At 35.4% G+C, this 21,014-nt stretch overlaps 1 protein-coding gene across 6 annotated transcripts in view; it reads left to right on the top strand.

Annotated features, from left to right (window-relative positions):
• Positions 1 to 21,014, top strand: part of LMO7 (LIM domain 7) — a 254,282-nt gene that overhangs the window by 217,751 nt on the left and 15,517 nt on the right. For 4 of the 6 annotated variants that reach the window (XM_037799816.1, XM_037799819.1, XM_037799820.1 and 1 more), the window contains 11 exons: positions 108 to 250; positions 1,498 to 1,948; positions 3,618 to 3,920; positions 12,897 to 13,011; positions 14,051 to 14,212; positions 14,999 to 15,186; positions 16,172 to 16,232; positions 17,889 to 17,945; positions 19,770 to 19,795; positions 20,092 to 20,196; positions 20,821 to 20,913. In XM_037799816.1, coding sequence (XP_037655744.1) covers positions 108 to 250; positions 1,498 to 1,948; positions 3,618 to 3,920; positions 12,897 to 13,011; positions 14,051 to 14,212; positions 14,999 to 15,186; positions 16,172 to 16,232; positions 17,889 to 17,945; positions 19,770 to 19,795; positions 20,092 to 20,196; positions 20,821 to 20,913 — 1,704 coding nt within the window. The remainder of the gene's footprint in view (positions 1 to 107; positions 251 to 1,497; positions 1,949 to 3,617; positions 3,921 to 12,896; positions 13,012 to 14,050; positions 14,213 to 14,998; positions 15,187 to 16,171; positions 16,233 to 17,888; positions 17,946 to 19,769; positions 19,796 to 20,091; positions 20,197 to 20,820; positions 20,914 to 21,014) is intronic. The other 2 variants (XM_037799817.1, XM_037799821.1) reach the window with 1 other exon arrangement.

The following is a 21,014-nucleotide window of genomic DNA, read 5'->3' as shown; positions in this document are numbered from 1 at the left end:
GGAGTGAATGGTTTCAGCGATGTAATGGGATATTCTGGCATGCTCTAGCTGCTAGAAAGGGCGTATAGAAATTCAGGTACATCTGTGCTGAAGTGATTTTCTGTCAGGACCTTGCAAAATGGAAAGATCGTCGAAAAAGCTACACTTCAGATCTGCAGAAGAAAAAAGAAGAGAGGGAAGAAATTGAAAAGCAGGCACTAGAGAAGTCTGAGAGAAGCTCTAAGACATTTAAGGAGATGCTGCAGGACAGGTAATGAAGCTGAATTGCATCTCATGGTGGAGGTACCAGTGTTGATATTTTGTGTAAGCATTGTGTGACATTAGTGTTCCAATATTAAACCGTAACGAAATATGCAGGGAAACATTCAACATTTTGCTCTGCAGTGAAACAGCAGTGGATTGCTGGAGTAAAGTGACTTAGATGAACAAAAGAAATAAGGGCTTAAACTAGATGTGCTTATTTCTTCATTTTATTTGGTGTTGACTATATTTGGGGCTGAAGATAAACTACTAAATTACTTTTCTCTTTTTAAATTGAATTAAGCAACGGAATGGTCGAATACAATCGGCTCTCACTTTTAATTGTGTAAAATATAACAAATTCTTTTTCATCTTTTAGTGATGCAATTCAAATTATATTTTAAAGGAAGTCTATATAAACATATGTGTGTGCGTTTATTTATTTTTTGCATTGTGAATCAGAGATAAAGATCAAATTTAGACTTTCATATAAAGCAGTAACTGTGAAACCTTAGGGTATTTACAGGCCAGGGAGAAGGCAAATATGCCTTAAGAATAATGTCAGAAAGGAAATGCACTGTCAGGTAAAGTTAAACAAAGCTCCTTTGAACCTTAAAAGCCAATGATAAACACACTTTCATTCCCTTAGATGCAACACAGTTAGCTTAAGAGGTAGGCACTCCATAATAAATGTTAGAAATGAGAGTATTTAATAAATTCCTCTATAACTATGAATGATGACTTTTAATCCATAGTAATTTTCCATGCAAGTTCTGTCAGGTTGTATTAAATCATTACTAACTTGATCTTAACAGAAACCTGAGTCTCTTGTGGCCTTTTGTTAAATTGTTTTAAATAGTGTATAGGAAAAATGTTCAAATTGGTTGACTGACAATGAGTTACAATTTTAGTATTTTAATTCTGCAGGAGTTCTAAATGTGAATATAATTTTGTGAATTATCCCTTATTAAAATTTTCTTAATAAAATTAAAATCTCTATAAGGTTTAAAAAATATCTCTGAAGTATTTGAGATCCTCTTTTAAGTCAAGTTCTCATAGTCCTCCTTAGTTGTAGCATTAAAAGAAAATTTGTTTATATTTATCCTCAAATTATGTTAATGTTGTACTGATTGTTGTGTAAGGTCAGTAGTTAATGTTTCTTTTTATATGTTAATTACCAAAATAACATCTATCTATCTCTACCTCCATGTGTCAGATGCATAACTTTGTGGTTAAGATGTGTTTCTTTCTACTAAGGGAATCCCGAAGTCAGATATCTAGCAGTGATCAGCAGAGAAAAATTACACTGAGGAGGAGAATGTATTCTTCTGATGATATATTGAATGAAGAGAAGATGCCCCCTACAATGACTATGTCAGAAGCAAGATATCAGAGTGAGAGAGTAGAAGAGAAGGGAACAACTTACCCTACAGAAATTCCTAAAGAAGATTCGACAACTTTTGCAAAAAGAGAGGACTATATAACAGCTGAAATTCAGCTTCCTTCTAAAAGCCCCGTAGAAGAACTACGCTCAGCTTCTTTGTCTTCTCAGCATTCACTGAATACGCAAATGGAGTCGACTCGGGTTTCAGCTTCTCTCCCCAGAAGTTACCAGAAAACTGATACAGCCAGGTTAACATCTGTGGTCACACCGAGACCTTTTGGCTCTCAATCAAGGGGAATCTCATCACTCCCCAGATCCTACACGGTAAAGGTGTTCCCAGTTCATTTAGTCTGTTCTGAAGAGTAAAATGTTGATGGTGTTATATAGAGTTTGAATTATCTATACTTGACGTGTAAAATATGCATAACTTATGTAAAGCAATTTTATTTTTTGCCAATGTAGATTCAATAGACATTTAATGCTTAAAACATAGCAATGATGCAGAATTGATTATACTTTAATTCTGTGAAAGTCAGCTGATACATTTCAAAGAATAAGATATATTCTAGAGCAAAGCCTTTATTTTTATTAATGCCATATTTTCTCTAATATAGCTTTTATAGAGTATTGGGTGTTGAATAATAGAAGTTGCAAATAGTCAATTCTTTTTGACTTACAAAATACCAATTTCATATGGTTTAACTGAAATATTTTCCAGCGCTTGTATAAAATTTTCTATTTTTCCTGATTTTCCACTGTTAGAACTTGATATGTTTGTTTTTATTAAAATGTATCTTGTTATTCAAATGTATACATTTCTATTTATATTGGGATTTTGAAGGATATATAATATTGAAGCATTTGCCCTGGAATGGAGCAGTACTATAAACCTGACAATAGGTGTGTTAATCTGAATTATGAGAAAGGGAGCAATACAATTGTAAGATCAATGCTCAAATTCCTTTTAGCTCCATCAATGTACAATCCTAAAATCTAAAAGAAAAAATATATATAATTAAAAAAAAGAATATCTGGGATGGGGAAGCCTGCTTAAACTAGTTAGGAAGCCCTGGCCGTGAAAAAACATATAGACATATTTGACAACTTAAAAATTAAATGTATATGGCAGACACCATTAACGTAGTCAAAAGACCATTTATATACTCAGAAAAATATTAGCCAAATATTATTACTGAAAAAATATTTAATATCCCTAAGATTTCAAATTCTCCTACGAATTGGTAAAAGAAAGATAAACACTAGCAATGGTTGTAGAAAACAAATAGCCAGTTCAAAGGAGAGGAAATTTAAATGACTGATAATATAAAGCATATAGCAGATTTAGTCTCATTAGAGCAAGAATAAGGTATAAAACTTCACTCATCAGACCGGCAAAAATTTAAAACAATGACAGTATCTACTGCTGGCAAGAATGCAGAGAAACAGGCACATTATACATCTGGGGGTATGAATTGCTACAATTCGTTTTGGAAATGATACACATAAACCTTGGCCCAGCAATTCTACTTTGAGGAAACTGCTATAAAAATAAAAGTTCAGATTGTAAAGCTATATGGGTATTTGTTAAAATATTTTTGAAAGTGTCAGAAAACTTTGAAAACACATCAGTTGAATAAATTGTTGATATCCGTACTAGGGAATATTCAGCAGTTAAAAATATTAATTTGAGTTCTGTCTGTTGACCTTGTTGAACCATGCTTAGATGTATTTGTAAATGAGTAAAGCAAGTTTCAGAAGCCCGTAGATAATAAGAACACATTTGTAAAAAAAAAAAAAAAAAAGCCACCTCCTCCCACTGTGTATCTGTCTATTGGTGTGAAATAATACACTGTAAGCTTTTAGCAACAGTTACTTTGCTGTGGGGGGTATATGTTACTTATGTCATTTAAAAAATTAATGAATATGTTTTTAAAACAGAGGAAAAGCTATTAGAATACCAATTTTGTCTTATTTATGGATGTTTCCTATTTAGATGGATGATGCTTGGAAGTATAACGGAGATGTAGAAGGCTCTAAGAGAACTCAAAATAATTCAGCTAGCTCTACTGCTCAAAAACCTGATGCAAGTCCTCCTCGGAGCTCATCAAGTGAGAGAGAGGCAACAGCTGGAAAAGATATGGCGCGATTGCCCTCTCCTATACCTTCCTACTCATCTCTTTCCCAGGACCAGAATGCCACTTCTAAAGCCGAATTGTCTTCAATGTCCAGCCCTGATTTAATGTCCATGTCTGGAGAGGAGACAGACTCACTACAAATAGAGGCCTCAACATCACAGGTGAGTTTGAGAAGGTTCTTTCTCATTGGCTGCTCAGAAATGTAAGTATTTAAATCTGGAAACCATGTTTCTGTTGTCTCAGTGTTAGAGTCTGGGCTGTTGATATGGAAAATGATACTATTTTATTTTTAACATATCTTGGAGGAAGTAGGTCTTTTCCAACTCTGAGTTTATTGATCCAGATAACCCTTATAAAATGTGTGTTTAGAGACTTTATGGACTAGTTACCTTGGGGTTGGACTGGGTATTTCCATATTGAGTAGCTGTTGCCTCATACGTCTAGCTCTGAGCAGCCTGGGTTTCAGGTAGGAGTCATATGGAAGGTTTCAGACACACGTGCAATATATATGTGGGTGGGAAAGGCCCCTTCCCAAAGAAAGTAAGTGGCCATAAGGAGGAACCGGTAAATGAGAGGTGGTGGCCTTTAGGGACATGGCATTTCTTTCTCTTTAACCTTCTAGTGACTTTTAATACTAATTTATGTGTTAGAATGTCTGGAATTTTGGATGCTCTTTGTCTCTTAATAGGAAATTGAGGCTTAGTCACAATATGACAGTTGTGTTCCTTAACATTTGGAGTCCAAAAAAAAATATGCAATCAGCTGAAGAATGATTGGGGTCATTAGTAGTTTTTTCTTTATAGATCCTACTTAAACTCCTACTAGGTGGCTTTTAAGAAAATTAATAAGTGATTAATATTCTTTTAGTGTGTTTTATATGCTGGCTATAAAGTCTGTTATAGAAAAAACTTTGTTAAACAATCTGATAGTTCTATGAAACCCTCAGCATATAGGAGCTATTGTGATTCTTTGGCTTGGTCTAATATTCTCTGTCATTTTATTAGAGTGTATTCTCCAAGACAAAAAAAGACATCAGTTATATAACTTGATCTAATTTATATTAATGAAATAACTTCATGTGAAATAATTTGATATACATATTTATTTAGTATAATTAGATTTTTGTTGATACAGGAAAGGTTTGAAAGTTTAGAGAATAAACTGTTTTTGTCCGTGTGCTTGAGAAAATGTAGAAATGCAGGAAAGTATAAATAAAATAAAAATCACTGATCATTTTGACTTATAGAGATAATCATTGATAACACTTAGGTATATTTCTTTCAATCTTTTCCTATTCATATTTACAAACATAAATCTAAAAACAACTTCTTCAGCTTCCTGAAATCATTAGGTGTAAACTATTTTATTACTTCATTTTAAAATAATTGACATGCATAATTGTCAAAATATGTTTTTATTGATGGGAATGATAGCTTGGTGAACTTAAGGTACCTGTGGGTGAATAATATAAACAGAAGCGAGGTGTCTTTTGTTTTATGGACTTGAGTGTTTGCTTTCATCTTGTCAAAAGTGACCCATAACATTCCTTGAAATTTGCTCTCTAACTGCTTGTTGAATCATACTTTGAGAGTTATCACTTTCTGTATATATGTTAAATTTCACAATAAAAAAATGTATTTAAAAAAAAGTAAGTTCAGCAAACAGCTTGATGAGCATATTATTCACTAGGTGGTGGAACCTCCCTTGAGGTGGCAGTGGACTGTCTGCGTCCCTGGATTAACAAAGTGTCTAATTGTGATGTGTGGGTGTGTTCTAGGTTATTACAGCTCAGAGGAGCCTACATTAATGTGGCATGGTTTCATCTTTCATCATTAATGGATTTTTGTTCCTTTGTCATCAAAGTAGAAATGGTATTCTACCAAGCAAAATTAGGTTTTATTAGAAGTAAATACCTGAAACTACCAAACTCCAACACAGCAATCTGGACTCCTGAAGACAATTATATAATAATGTAGATTACAAGGGGTGACAGTGTAATTGTGAAGACCTTGTGGCTCACACCCCCTTTATCTAGTGTATGGATGAATGAGTAGAAAAATGGGGACAAAACCTAAATGACAAATAGAGTGGGATGGGGGGGATGGTTTGGGTGTTCTTTTTTCACTTTTATTTTTTATTCTTGTTCTGGTTCTTTCTGATGTAAGGAAAATGTTCAGAGATAGATTGTGGTGATGAACGCATAACTATGTTATCATACTGTGGACAGTGGATTGTATACCATGGATGATTGTATGGTGTGTGAATGTATTTCAATAAAACTGAATTTAATTAAAAAAAAAAAACAAAACTCAAATAGCTGAAAAGAAAAAAAAAAATTAGGCTTTATTTAACAAGTGCAGTCTTTTGGATTCTCAAACATGTATGTTTCATAGGGTGACTTGCCTATTTCTGAGATGCTTGGTATGTCCATTTCTGTGCTACTACTAGGAAAGGAGCTTATGTAGCATAACCGCCACTCTCTTCTGAGCAGGAGCCTACTTACTTGGGAAAAAAGATGGGAATGCATCAAACATATTTCTTGCCTGGGAACAAGCAATATGTAAATGGCGCTTTACTATGTTCCCCCAAATGCTTATTCAAACTTTGTAATTCCAGGAGTTCAGTGAACAGCAAAATAAAAAAAATAGTATATGGTCAAGTTTCCAGATGTCTTGGTAGCTTTGTAAAAGCATGCTTCAGCTCTTTTTTCTCTTTCTTACCTCACACTTGTGCTGGTAATTTCCTTTCACTTGTATCTCCAAGATCTCCCTTTGAAGTTATTCTTTTCTATTCTTGCATACACTACCCTAAGTCAGGCCCTTTCCCCCATCAAGGTAATTAGTCATATGTATTTATGCATTCTGCATAAGGCTGGCACCAGATTGACCTGTCTGATGCCAGACAGGACTGAGTAATTTCTCTGTTGAAAAGCCTCTGGTGGCACTCAGTGGTCTGTTGAATGAAGTCCAAAGCATTCAGGGGAGCACTGAGGTTCCCATGACTAGCCCCAGACTCCCTTTGTAATGCTGCAATAGCTAAGGTTTTTTGAATGCTTATCAAAAGCATACAGGCTTCTAAGGGCATTACCTGTGAATCTCAGTCAATTCTCCTAGCGACCCTGTGATGTCTGCACTATGTTATTATCCCTGTTTTATAGTTGTGAAAATTGCAGCATGGAGTGGTAATATTACTTGTCCAAAGTCATGCAGGATACAGAGTGGTGGATCCAGGATTTGAACCCAGTCTGACCCAAGTTTGCCTACACACCACCATGCTATGTTGTGGGAAAGAGAAGGGAAGTGCAAGATCCAGCCACACAAGACTGCTTGCTTTTTTCTTGAACACATCATATACTTTGGTCAATGCTTTATTGTTGCCTCATTTGAAAATGTTCACTTCACCCAACTCTGCTCTTTGAAACCCTGTTCCTTCAAAGCCCAGGAGGATTGCTTCCTTCATGAATCAGGTATCACCTCCCCATACTTGGAGTTGAATTTTCACCCTTGAAAGTTTCACTCACTGAATTCTTGTGTGACAGGTTCATGTGTTTTCCTTCATTAGTATTCTTTGTACCCTGACTAGCCTTTACACATGGTTAGCAAGTAAGTATTTTACTGAATTGCTTTGCATTCAAGGCCTTGACTACTAGTCTGAGAGTATGAACTTAATCTAGCAGGTAATAAAGTCCTTATAGGTTCTGTGGTGTGGAAGTTTCAAGATTAAGGTTTGTTTTTAGGAATGGTGAGGCTTATTTTAAGGAAGCAAATTCTGGGGATAGAGACTGGTTAGGAGCCTGTCACAGTAATGTAGTAATTGGTTAATGCCATAGAGAAGGAAAGGCAGTCTGAACGTAACATGGCCTTATTTAAAATCTGCCCACAAGAATTTCCTTTCTGTCCCCACCATTAAGCTTGGGGTTCTGTTCCTCTCTCTTTTCTGTCCTTCCCCCACCCCCCATCCCAGCCCATCTTGTGGTTTTTGCTTCTTTCTCTGCCTCCCCTGCCAATGTAGACTTCACGGTAATTTTGGGGTGACCCTGAAGCAAGGAGACTGACTGTCAGAATCATTCTCCATCCTCCAACTTCCTTGCAGCTGCAACTTTCACTGTTTTCCCTAATATTAGTCTACCTACAGATTTCCGTTCCTTTAACTGTCCTTTGATAGCTGTTTGCTCTCAGAATCCCCCATCAAAATCCACATTCCAGAAGCTCTGCCCCAGATTCCTTAAAGCAATACTCAGAAGTAGAATGATACATGTGGAATGAAGAAAGATTTTTTATGTCAATTTTCTGACCTCGCGGCCTACGAGAAGTGCTGCTTTTAATCACAACCAGGGTTTACTGTACCATAGCTCCTACCATGCAATTTGCTTACTTCTTTGCCACCTTCATTAGACCCCAGCCTCTGTGAGGGAAGGAAGCAGGTCTGCCTTGCTCACTGTTAGTGTGCTGATGGAGTTCTGTTGGCTCTGTAGCTAAGTATGTGAGCGTTAAATAGAATTTTGTTCAGCTGATCTGGAAATTGCTTAACCAGCATGTACATATACCATGTATAACATTGTTTCCATGGGAAAAGGAAGGTAATTACCTGGTCTCAAGCCTTGGCGCCTCTTTAATGTTTCATTTAATCCTCTAAATAGCCTTGCAAAGCTCCATTTTTACCAATGAAGTACTTGAGACTTGAAAGTTATGTAACTTGCCCCAGGCTGGTTAAATGCTTATGTCAAAGCTCCAATCTCCCTGGCCCCAAATTCTTCTGAAATATAACATGCTCAAATTTGAGGACTGCCTTATGTATAGTTGAAACACCAACTATTGACTTACTTTAATTTTTCTGTGTTTTTAGAATGTTCAAGCCAATAGGGACTGAAATAGCTTCTGATCCATAAAGACAACATGTTTTTGGATTTGTTGTGAGGAAGGGCATATATTTATTGAAACTTTTCAGAACTGAATCTAGTTCTGTAATGTAGTGTTCGAAATCTACCTAGTAGGCAGTAAGGAGCTACCAACATTTTTAAAATGGGTTGCTATATAATAGCCAGTATGTTCTATATCTAAAGTTCTGGCAGCTGTTTGGAAGAAGGAAGGAAAAAAGAAGGACTGGAGCAAAAGGGCCAATTATGAGTGACCACAGTAGATTAGGGTGGAGAGCATTGCCTGGACTAAGATGATAACCTGATAGAGGATGGAAAGGATGTGGTGATTCAAGATGGATTTTTGGATTGTGGACTTGATAGCACTTTATTAAATGCATGTGTGTGGAAGGGAGTGGGGCTGGGGACCACTGGGTGAAGTTGGGCTGGGGATCAGTGAATGGAAAGAAAGAGGGAGTTGCCCAGAAAGACACTGGTGTAAAAACTTGGGCAACTGGTTAGATGGTGGTATAATTAACCAAGATGTGGGAAATAAAAGGTGGAAGAGCAGGTTTGAGAGGAAGATAATGAATTTGATTTTGGGTATGTTGAGTTTAGGCAGTAGCTGAAGGCATGACAGTGAATGAGGTTACTCAGGAAGGGGTACTCAAGAAGTTTGGAGACTGATGGAGGGAAATAAAAATAGATGAGAAAGAAAATAAACATACTAATGAAGCTGAGAAGTGGCCAGAGAGATGGGGGAAGAGAAGAGAAAGCAGGATAATAGGTGACTTAAGAAGACTCTTCCCCAAAACAAAAATACTGGGTAGTGCCTGCTGGGATGAGGACTGAAAATGGATTTGGTAGCTTGGAGATAAACTGGGAATGGGTTGAGTGAAGTGGTTGGGGTAGAAATGTCACCTGCCTCTGGAATGGAGTAGGAAATGCAGACATGGAAAAGGGGGTACAGATGAGTCTTTTTTGAAGGAGACTAGCACAAGTAGCAGGATAGGGCCATAATTTGAGTGCTACTCACTTCATATTCTTATTCCCTGAAGACCCTGAAAAAACACTAAAAATCCATTTATGACAAATTCAAAGATCACATACTTATTCTGTTATTCTTGACTTTATAGCCCATATTCACCTTCAGCTTTTTATTTAATTTTATCACTTAAGAAGGCTTCCCTTAAGTCAACACATTTATCTACTTGAAAAAGTTTGAGGAAATAGTTTTCTGACTTGTTAGTATATAAGATTGACCCTATTTTAATTAATTTCCATCTATGTGACATGAGAATCTTAATTCATCTGATCTATTAAAAATATATCTTGTAGTTACTACTCCAGATTGTCCTCATGTTTTTGTTTAAAAATTTAGAGTTTTGTACTTCTGTTTCATCAGTCTGCAGTTAAAAGGGCAATCTTAACTTTCAGTGTATACTTCTGTTTAAATTGTACCTAATTGCAGATAATTTTTTTCTTAATATTAAGGTATTGATAAATAATTATATTTTATCTTTTCCTGTATAAATAACTGCAACCACTTGAGATAGCTCTTTTGCAGTCATCATGAATCTAGGTCTCCCCCAGTAATTTGGATTCTTGTTCTGTCCCTCAGTTGAGTAGGTAAATTCTCCCCCTTATCATCTTCTGAAACATGGACCCTTTGTGGAATAACTACTCGGCATATATTTTGCAGAGAAAAAGAAGGCAGTAGAAATACTAACAAATTATCATTGAACATTTTATGCTTGAATATTATTATAGATATGCTTAACTGTAGAGAGTTTCAGGGATGATCTAACCCAAGGAGCTAGGATTCCTCAGTGACGCCTCAGGAACTGCCAAGAGGGGGAGGCCAAGCAGTGGTGCTTGGTGATCCTTACTCGGAACCCACAGCCACTTCACCTTCATCCTTTCTGCATATTGGGGATCTGCATAAGATTTCATTTGAAAGAAGGGTTTCAGGAGAAAAAAAAAAACCCAAAGCTTGAAAATCAATGTTGTAGTGTAGAGAAGGCTCTGCTGGGCTTAGTGACATGCTGGTGACAGCTGGTTATTGACAGAATCACACCGGTACCCACATGATTCTCTTGTCTTTGCCTCTTAATAGCCCACGAACCAACACAGCAGTCTGAAGCTGTCCTTCCTGCTAACTATTCCAGAAATTGGGTATCTGCCCTTTTATTTAAAAGGTTCAAATGTAGATTTCTTTATTTCTCAGGTAATGGTAACTCCTCATGGGATAATTCTTCCAGTCTAACACAATTGTAACACACTTGCAGCCATGGCTTATGCTCATTCCCTTTTATCCTTTATTTGGTAGAAAAGGACAATGTTCACTTGCCCTTTCTCATAAAGTATTCTTTATGTAGTTTAAGACTGTTTATTAAAAACTCTATTCTGTCTGTTATTCTTCAAGCTGAAAAACCTCAGTGTCTTGAATATCAAACCCCTCATTTGTCTCTCTGTCCTTATACAGCAAGTAGATTTTGTACTTTTATTGACTTTAAGTCCAATGTTTTTTCTTTTGGTAAGAGTGGTGCAGCTGACCAGTTATTTTCACTGAGTCATCTCTAATTTAAGTGTGTGGTGGTTTTGGTTAAGGAGTGGAAATAACTAGTGATTTTTTTTTCCTATTCTTAGCAGAGTTTATTGTATTTTTCAGATTGGTGTTCGTCAGATTGAGTAAGTGTTTCGACTGCCTACACCTGGATTCCCATGTTTAAACTGCTTTATGAGAGGGTTTTCTGATGAAAACTTTCCTATAGAAGCCACAGACTTTTCCTTCCCATGCTTTAAAAAATCCCATACTCCTGGTTGAAGAGTTGATAATTATTCCTTGAGAGCAAGGACCATGCCCAATTCATCTTGATTTCCAAAAGTGCCAAGCACTGTCTTATACAGAATAGATGCATAATAAATGTAAATCAAATGAATGAATATGTAAATAGTGTTATAACACTTAACTTCTGGTGTATCAATGTAACATAGTAAGTTCTCTATCCTTTATTCAGTGCCTCCTTGCCATCCTTCTAATACTTATATAGCGTCCTAGTTTTTCTCAGAATGTTGTGACATATTTTAAACTTGTTTTATGGGTAGAAAAACTTGGGCGGAAAGTTTTATGAATTTTCCAGTTGGCCCTAGGTTTTATTTTATCTATCAAATTAAAATAGAGAGTTTTAAGGTCTTTATCTGGAAAATAAATAACATTTAGGAGGAAGTTTTTTTTTTTAATAGGCAAATCTAAGTTCTTTAGATTATGAACAAAGAATTAAAACACTGCTCTATTGATGTTAAAATCCTTATATCTTGCTTACCTTAAAAAAAACCCTGTAAATTATGAAAGGGAATGAAAATTTTCACAGACATAGTATTCTGTAAAACTTAAAACATTTGGTTTGGAAAATGGTTTCAGAAAGTCTTATGAAACTTAGAATTTGTTGCTGTTCAGTATAGTGATGGAGATGGAAATAGAGTTCCACCTGTCCTCCAAGGTGCTATTGTTCTTGAGCTTATGGGCTAATGTTACTTCATGGAAGTTCAGATCTGTAAGCTTTGTGAATTCTTTCTTTATTCATCCCTTTTTTTCTGTCATATTGCAGACATTCAGAAATATTCACTTAGCTCAGAATGTCTCCATGGTGGGCCTCACGTTAGGGGGGTAGCTCCCTACGATGACACAGTTCTGTGTTTGTCAGCATGTGTAGCAGCCTATCCTTGACCACCATGCCTTGATCTCACATGGCAGTAGGGCAAGCGAAATGCCTTGGCAAATTTCAGATGTCCACGAGCTGGTGGTGCCAGTCCTTGATGATCACCACTGGTAGGGGAGTTATATGTCTGTGAACCACTTGGAATTATTCACTTAAATATGTTAAATGTTGGAGATAGTTTTATAAAAGTATGGTGGCATTATTTTTAGAAATGAATTAAATCATTCCACTTCATACCTGGGTAAAGGACAAATGGTCTGTAGATCAGCCCCAACTGTCTAGTGGGCAAAAGCCTAACCTTTATCAATGAGCAACATATTTATGATATTAATGAGAAGAAAAACATTCATTGACATGAAGATGCCCCTTATCATTGTAGCAAAAAAATTAACATGGTGATATTTATATAAATGAAGGTTTTATCTAACCCAAGAAAAAGAATGACGCTTCTGGTTTATCATGAAATAATTCAAGTGTACCTTACACGCAGCCATGGATAGACTTTCCTCCATGTGGGTGCCAGGGACATCTGATACCACCGTTTCATGTTTTGTTTTCAGGATCAGTTCAGTGATATGAGAATCAGCATAAACCAGTCGCCTGGGAACAGTCTCGACTTTGGGTTTACAGTAAAATGGGATTTTTCCAGGATCCTCGTAGCATCAGTTGAACCAGGTAAATCTTAGATTTGGCTCCACAGAAATTTCTTCTCCTTGGTATATCCTGTGGTGTGATTAGATTTAGGAAGAGAGAGTACTGTGAAAAATGTGCCAGTAAAGAGGGGAGATGCTTCGTCTCCCTAAACACTGTTATTTGGGGTTGCAAATTACATATTGTTTATTCTCCTTGCCTCATTAATTTTAAGTATTTGAAGTCTTAATTTTGTGACATTGATAGAATTTGTTAAAATTTTAGGATTGTTATTTGAAAATACTAAGAAACTACTTAATTGAAGATTCAGAAAGAACTTTCTATGATCAGACATGTTTTGTGGTAGATAAATACATGCTGTATAATGAATTAGATTGTTTGTGAGCATTTTAATACATTCATTGCCCAAGGAGTCTTCAGGATGCTTTGCGACTTTTGCAAAAGATTGCCCCTCTCCCACTCAGGGTTATTCCAAGTCAAGCCAGGGGCTCTGTAAAATATTACTACAAGGCCTAAAATTAAAATGAAAGCTATTGTATCTTAGATGACTTCCTTATTTACATATTTTAGCTTTGTAAAATTGCATACTGGCACTGATTATTTCTTTTAAATTTCAAAACTGCTTTATTTAGATAAAGGATTTTAGTTTAACAATAATGTTAAACAGTTTTAAGTAGCTGCATTTTTTGCTGCTTTATTCCAGAGTAAATTTGAATTTGAAAGCTCAATTAAAGTGCTATATATTTCAAGTTTTAAATTTAGAAATGAATTAAGTTTTCCTTTTTTCTTAGGAGGTGAATAAATTTTGTTGAAAAGATGAGTTTATCTCTTAAATGTTAGTAAAGGTGCACACTATAAAATAAAAATGCCTTTTTTGTATGTTGTAGATACTCAAATATTTCATAACTTTAGAAATTTAGTGACTCTCCTAAGCCTGAAAAAAACTGTGAGAAACTGTTAGTTTAGATTAAGAAGCCATTTAAGCAGTGACCAGCAGATCATGTTTTTTTTTTTGTTTTTTTTTTGTTTTAATTGATTGTTCAATTTACTTTGCATTATTTAGGTAGCCCAGCAGAATTTTCTCAGCTACAGGTAGATGATGAAATTATTGCTATTAACAGTACCAAGTTTTCATGTAAGGACACAAAAGAGTGGGAGGAAACCATGGCAAAAGCTCAAGAAACTGGAAACCTAGTAATGGATGTCAGGCGCTACGGAAAGTCTGGTGAGTTGGTTTTACCACCACGTCTGGGTTTTTAAGTTGGGAAATGGTTTTTTGGCAGACAGTTGTAACAGCTTGCTTCAATGACTTTTTCTTTTCATTTTACTTATTTATTATTTTTGGCTTGAAGGTATTTTGGGGTAATGTGACAAATCTTGAACACTGTCTCCTTGAATATTCTGTATTAAAACCTTTTCACTAGCAAATTTACTGAATTCTGCATTATTTATTGACTGACTTATTTATTGAACCCAGCTTTGAATGCAAATATGAACTGAAGGCTGTGGTGGTAATTGTATCTGTGTTTGGGAGTCATATAACTGTGTTCAGTATTAAGAATTACACAACGATTTAACTTCCTCTGCAGTTTCCATGTAACCAGTGTAAAAGAGACCATGGCAGGTCATGTTCCTGTTGTTGATTATCAAGGAACTTTCAATATGCGTTCCATTTTACTGTTTCTTAGTTGTTGAGGCTAGATGGGCGAAGGGCATTAAGCCTCTCCAGACATAGCAATTTATAATATAATAAATACAATTCCCAGTACTGGTATATGGGATGGCTCGGCAAATTTGCTAGTCCTTTCATTATTAATGTGATTTAAAACCCTTGTGTTTTGGGAAGGTGGTCTATTGGTAAAAGCCCTAAATTTTCCAGTTCTTTCACACACTACCTGATTTGTCTGTCTGTCTTGTAAATGTACATTTTGTATCTGTGCATTCAGTAACTTTGTTCTTTCCACTTTGACATTTATGTTTATTCATTACTTGAAATCCATGTGCCAATCAGACTGGGGCAAAGACCAACCTTCCCTGCCATTTATACGGCATAAAACCCTCAATCTCACCAGTATGGCTACCAAAATTATAGGTTCACCTGAAACTAAGTGGATTGATGCGACTTCTGGAATTTACAACTCAGACAAGTCTTCAAAGTTATCAATAACAACAGATTTCTCTGAAAGCCTTCAGAATTCTGTAAGTATTTTGCAAAGTGGGGAGTTCTTGTGTAGAGCAAAGGGTCTGTAGGAACTGTGTGTGGGATGGGAGTCATATTTTGTTTGAAAAAATTTTGACACTACTTTAAAAACATAAAAAATTGAGTAATATAATTCATAATAATGAGAGTAAAATCTATTTTTGAAAACCATAGGCATTACTTAATAATTAGAGAAACAGTGATTTAAATAATGGTAAAAATCAAAAGATTCCATAATATCGTTTTCGGGGGTATTCCTCACCAATTTTTCAATGTTCTGCCCATCTTTCATTTGTGAATAGGAAGTGGTATTTATGCAAAATTACAAACTATAACTTTTGTCTACTTTCTTTAGGCTTTACTTGTAAAGTAAATGTAGGATTTTATGCAATTTAAAACCTCACGAAGCATTTTAATTCTTGTGTAGGTGAATAGACTTACATATGTGGCTAAGAGAGATTCAGTTACTTTAATTAAAAAACACTTATAATATACAAAATAGTCTATGATATGAAGTGTTAATTTAAGCTATTTTAACTATTAAATTTGAACTTTGAATTAAATACTGCACATTTATATGATACCTTGTTATTGTTTTTGTTGTCATCCTAAGCCACTCCCCATAATAAGGGGACCCTGCTACATTGTGTAAGAGAGACTTAATTATTATATAATCCTAGATATGGCTCTTTTGCTTAATGATAAATGCAAGCCAAATGAGCTTGTGTTATTTGGCCCTTCATGTTTCTTGGAAAATTAATGACTGGTTGAACTTAAAACCACCCTTGTCTTCACAGCTAGTCATTAATCCTTCCACAGATGTTAAAGAATGATGAAGAAATTTGAAGTTTCTATTACATGAGAGGCTGTAAGGAATGCATTAATATCCTGAAAAACTCTTGTTGGAAGATATTTTCGCTAATGGAAAATGCATTAAGTCCAACTGGAGAGACTGTTGTTAACTAGCATTTTTATTCTTTCCAGAATACTGAATCCAAAGAAATCAATGGAATTCATGATGAAAGCAATACTTTTGAATCAGAAGGTAAACATCACTGTTGTAACTTAAAATTATAATATAGGGAAAGGCATAGCACTCAAGTTCTTCTCTTATAAAAATTAGTCTGTAAGTGAAAGAAATATCGATCCATTGCAAGTTGAAACTAAAAGGTTAGCATACAGATACAATTGCGGCCAGGTGGAAGGGCATTCAGTTCCAGTGTTGAATAGCTCAAGAACTGCAAACAAAGCTTTGGCAGCATGTTCCGGAGCTTTGAGTGCCTGTGTACCTAAGTCAAATAAAAAAGACTGGTGTTCCTGAGGCCATCAGCTTTCTTGATGTTGCATGCTAGCAGAGGGAACCTCTAAGTTGAACACAAAATGATGAATGTAGTTTCCTTTTTCCTCTTTATTGCTCTCAGAGGGACAAACTTTGAGGAAGCTAGTGTTAATAGGGAAATGCCAATGGCAATGGCAATTGTTAGCCAAAGTGCCCATTTGTAATGAAAAAAAGCAGGCAGCGGTATCTAGGAAAATTTTGTATTATGGAGTTACCACTCTTTTCCCTTTTCTGTCTGTATGTAAATAATTTAGATACCACACACTGTATATTATTCCTTGGGCATACAAAGTATGTAGGAAAGATATTTTCTACATTGAGGCAGGAAATGAGACCCAAAGAAGATAAATTTACCATGAACTAGACTGACGGGAGTGGAGCTTGGTTTTCACAGTGGTTTGGTGACTTTGAATCTGTAATTACAAGTTCCAAATATATTGTCAAAGTTAAGCCAAGTTTGTAAATTTCCCTTTCCTTATTGATCATTTTAAAAATTTCATTTCTAAGTGATTATATTTTAACTGTTTTATATTGCATTCTTTATTGAAGGAGTTTTTAAAGTGAACATGACATTTTTTTTTCATGATGTTAAATCTAAGACATCTGCATCTGCCCTGCCAGTGATACAGGCAGAGCCTATTGATAAGAAAACTAACTAATGATTATGGAACTATATGCAGAGCTGTTGTTTGATGGTTTTGTTTAGATAAGGAAGCAGGTTATAATAGCACTTACCTGAAGGATAATAGTCATTTGCCACAATCTTTCTTTTTCTTCTTTATTTGGCTGAACTCATTTTGCTTTATTTAAAGAAAATAGCAACAAGATCTTGAAAACTGGGGCAAGATAGCCTAGTTAGAAGAAGGTTTTATTTTTAGCATTTATTTTTATTTCTTTGCTTATCATTTATTTTGTTGCCCTCCTCCCACTAATTTTCAGTTCCTTTCTTACTCATCAGTGTTGTAAAACTCTTAGTTACAATTTCCTTGTACCAGAAGAGATTTTGTAGAGATAACCTAAGCAGAAAATTTAGATTTCTGTTTCCCTAAAGCTGTGTGAACTAGCACAGAAAACAGTACTTTGGCTTCCATAGCTGAAACTATGATGCTATCTGCTAAAATTTGTTAATAAAAGTATTTGTTCCTTGTACTAATTTGAATGTGGTATAGACTACTAAAATGTGTGTACATTTGCACTGAAATAATCCCTATCTTCTATGGCTATCAGTTTTGTCATTTTAAAAAATAATATTGATGTAGATTAGAAAGGTGTGTCAAGTTTTCCAGTGGTGAGAGATTAAAAGGAATGGCATGGTATTGATTGATTTTTTTTTTTTCTTTTTTTTTTGTATTTTTCAACTAGCATCTGAACCTATTTCTTTGAAAAACTTAAAAAGGCGATCACAATTTTTTGAACAAGGTAAACCACAAAGCTAACAATTCATGCACTTTCATGGAATTGTTCCCACTCTCCACTCTTCCTGATGGTCTGTGGTGCTGGGTACTGAGCCTCTTTAATTTGGCTTTCCTTATGACCAAGCAACATAACCCATTTCCATTCTTTCCCCAGGGTCATCAGGTTTTTCTTATGGTTCATGGGTCTACCTCTGTGGTAATGGGTCTTTGTGTGTCCTTTGTATACCTCTAAAGTTTTGTTATTATTTTTTTTAACTTTTTTAACAACTGAAACGCTGTTAAACACACTTCTTTCCACTGGGTAACAGTAAGAAGTGAGGAATTTTAGTTAAGCCTTACTGCTCCCTACACATTGATAATATTAGATTACACCAACATACAATTGGCCAAGTTTTAAAAACTCGGACCAATTTTTTGGGTGGAAAATGCTCTTAATAAAGAGCAGAATTGTTTACTGCTATTGGGATAGTGGTTTTGGAATGCTAATATTGTTCTGTTGACTTAGATGTGAATTAAAAATGAATATATTTGGATTGCATCTGTAAACAAGTGCATTTTGAGATCCTCTGTGTTGGTGTAGTTGGGCTGGGCTGCCTCACGGTGTGCTGTGCATGTGGCTGTTCCTACACTCACGTTTGTCTAATACTTTATCTCAGAATGCAATTCGAGCTCTGTGTTTTGCTATCAAGAATTTAAAAGTAATAGCCAACATTTGGGATGCAACTGTACAATCAGAGGAAAGTGTGCTGTTGCTATCTAAAATGTTGCTATTTCTTTTAAGATTATTGAAACATTTAGAAACTTTTCTTATAACATGATATTTACTGAATTTGTGTATTTTGGGTTAATCATCTGTTCTTTTGGTGTATTAATGTTTCTTTATGACTCTAAACAGAAATGGCTGACAAGCTTTGCATGTGCAAGGTCTATTGGTCACAGTATCCTTTGTGTTTTTGATTTATATTTTCTATTAAACTCCTGTTTTTCTACAGTAATTGAATTGAAATGGTTTGATTCTCCTTGCTTATTATTGAACAGACAATCCCTTTTCTTTCTCTATTCTAACTTTTCTTCAAGAGGCTATTTTAGGGAAAGATATTTTTCTAAGTCTCAAAGCAGTTTTCTTTTAAAAAATTATATAGGTGAACAATTTATTTGATGGCAGCTGAGGTTTCAGGAAAATTTTTAAAATATTCTATGATAGTGAATTTTCTGAAATTTGTCTATTTTTTTCATGATCATTGTACTTTGTTTAGATATGTCCTGCTGATATAAAGAATAAAACTATGCCCTGAAGTTTACACATGCAGTTTGAACATTTGTGATTCAAATAATAGGAGAGGAAAAGGAAACATTTCTTGGACATGTTTGTTGTGGTGGCTTATTTTTGAAAAGGAGCTTATCAGCAAGATGACCCTGAAACATGTGATTTGCAGCTGTCACATTGTAACTGAATAGTGGAGAGCAAAAAATCAGGTTTTAAAAATGGTGTAACATTTGAAATTCTTTTTTTTTTAAGGACAGATAGGAGATATTACCCAGTTTATGAATGGAAGAACCCTGAAACACCTTCAGAAATACAAACTAGTACCTATAGCTAGGTTTTAGCTTTGGCATCTCACTGCTCTTCATGGTTTATCTTCTTTTTACTGACTGTGAGTTTGAAAGATGAGTAACAATCAGATGGAACTGAAGAGACATTGATGTCACTTAGTATACCGGCATAGAGCTACCTATATATACCTTTCTGAAAGGAATTGTTTCATAGAAATGCAAAGACTTATGTTGTATTTTTTTTTTCCTTCCTTGCCCACATGCTGTAATACAGGAAGCTCCGATTTTGTGGTTCCTGATGTAAGTAGTATTCATTTGCAGTTTGGAATCAATAAGATGAGCTTGTTTAGGCTTAATTAACGCAAAGTAGCATTGCTTACCATTATTTTAAGTTACATAAGAGTTTATCAAATAGTAATCCTTCCAAGTTGAAAAGACCTATTTTGAAATATAAAGCCATTTTCCCCTTTGGTAAAGTTTAAGCACACTCAAATTGTACTATGAATAATTTATGTATGCAAAAATGGCTCAGTAGATGAGTTAATGAAGATAAATACGTTCACCTACATTTACACCACTTCTCTTCTAACTGTTAGCTTCCAGTTCCAACTATCAGTGCCCCAAGTCGCTGGGCGTGGGATCCAGAGGAGGAGCGAAAACGGCAGGAGCGGTGGCAGAAGGAGCAGGATCGTCTACTGCAGGTAAATAGGACTAGTGCGGGTGATGAGGACATAGGCTTTCTTCCATTGACTTCACCTGGGCAGTGTCAACAAGCATTGAGAAGCAAGTTTAAAAAATATATAAAAAGCCAATAATTTCAGAATCAACAAATCTTTTGATACCCAGCACATTTTTATATTAAACACTTTTCTGTTTTGAAAACTTCCAGAGTAGTCCTTTAAAAATCATTATTTATGAATGTTAATAGATGTTTTTAGACTATGAAGGATTATAGTTTTGTGGACTTTCTTACAAGTGAGAGGTATAGTATTTGTGAGGACTTGGTATATAAAGTGTTGACTCAGACTAATTGTTTTCCTACCTGCTCCCCATCCCCCACAGTTCCCTTGAGACTTTAATGAATTACCACCATCATAAAAGGTAGATATGGGTTCAGCTCTATCTGACTACTCTTTCCCAACTTTTGTATTTTATTTTATTTCCCTATTTTCTCATTTAGGGACCAAAATCTAATTGGCTAAATGAAAACAAAATCACTGTCTTTAAAGGTTGAGGTGAAGGTTTATTGGTGGCAAAAATGCTAATGGTAAAATTGTTTGACACCATTAATTCATTAATAATTAATATGGTATTTTTTCTTGTAGGAAAAATATCAACGTGAGCAGGAGAAACTGCGGGAAGAGTGGCAACGGGCTAAGCAAGAGGCAGAGAGAGAGAATTCCGTGTACTTGGATGAGGTAGTGTTAGAGCATGCCTTATTGAGAGTTCTTCCTTCTCTTTGTCTTGGTGAAAATCGCTGAGAAACAGGAAGATAGTAGATTTCACTTGGCTTTTGGCC

This window comes from Choloepus didactylus, chromosome 12 (assembly GCF_015220235.1).
Source record: "Choloepus didactylus isolate mChoDid1 chromosome 12, mChoDid1.pri, whole genome shotgun sequence".
NCBI lineage: Eukaryota > Metazoa > Chordata > Mammalia > Pilosa > Megalonychidae > Choloepus > Choloepus didactylus.
Note: the sequence above shows the minus strand (reverse complement) of the source record. Positions and strands in the feature narration are given on the sequence as shown.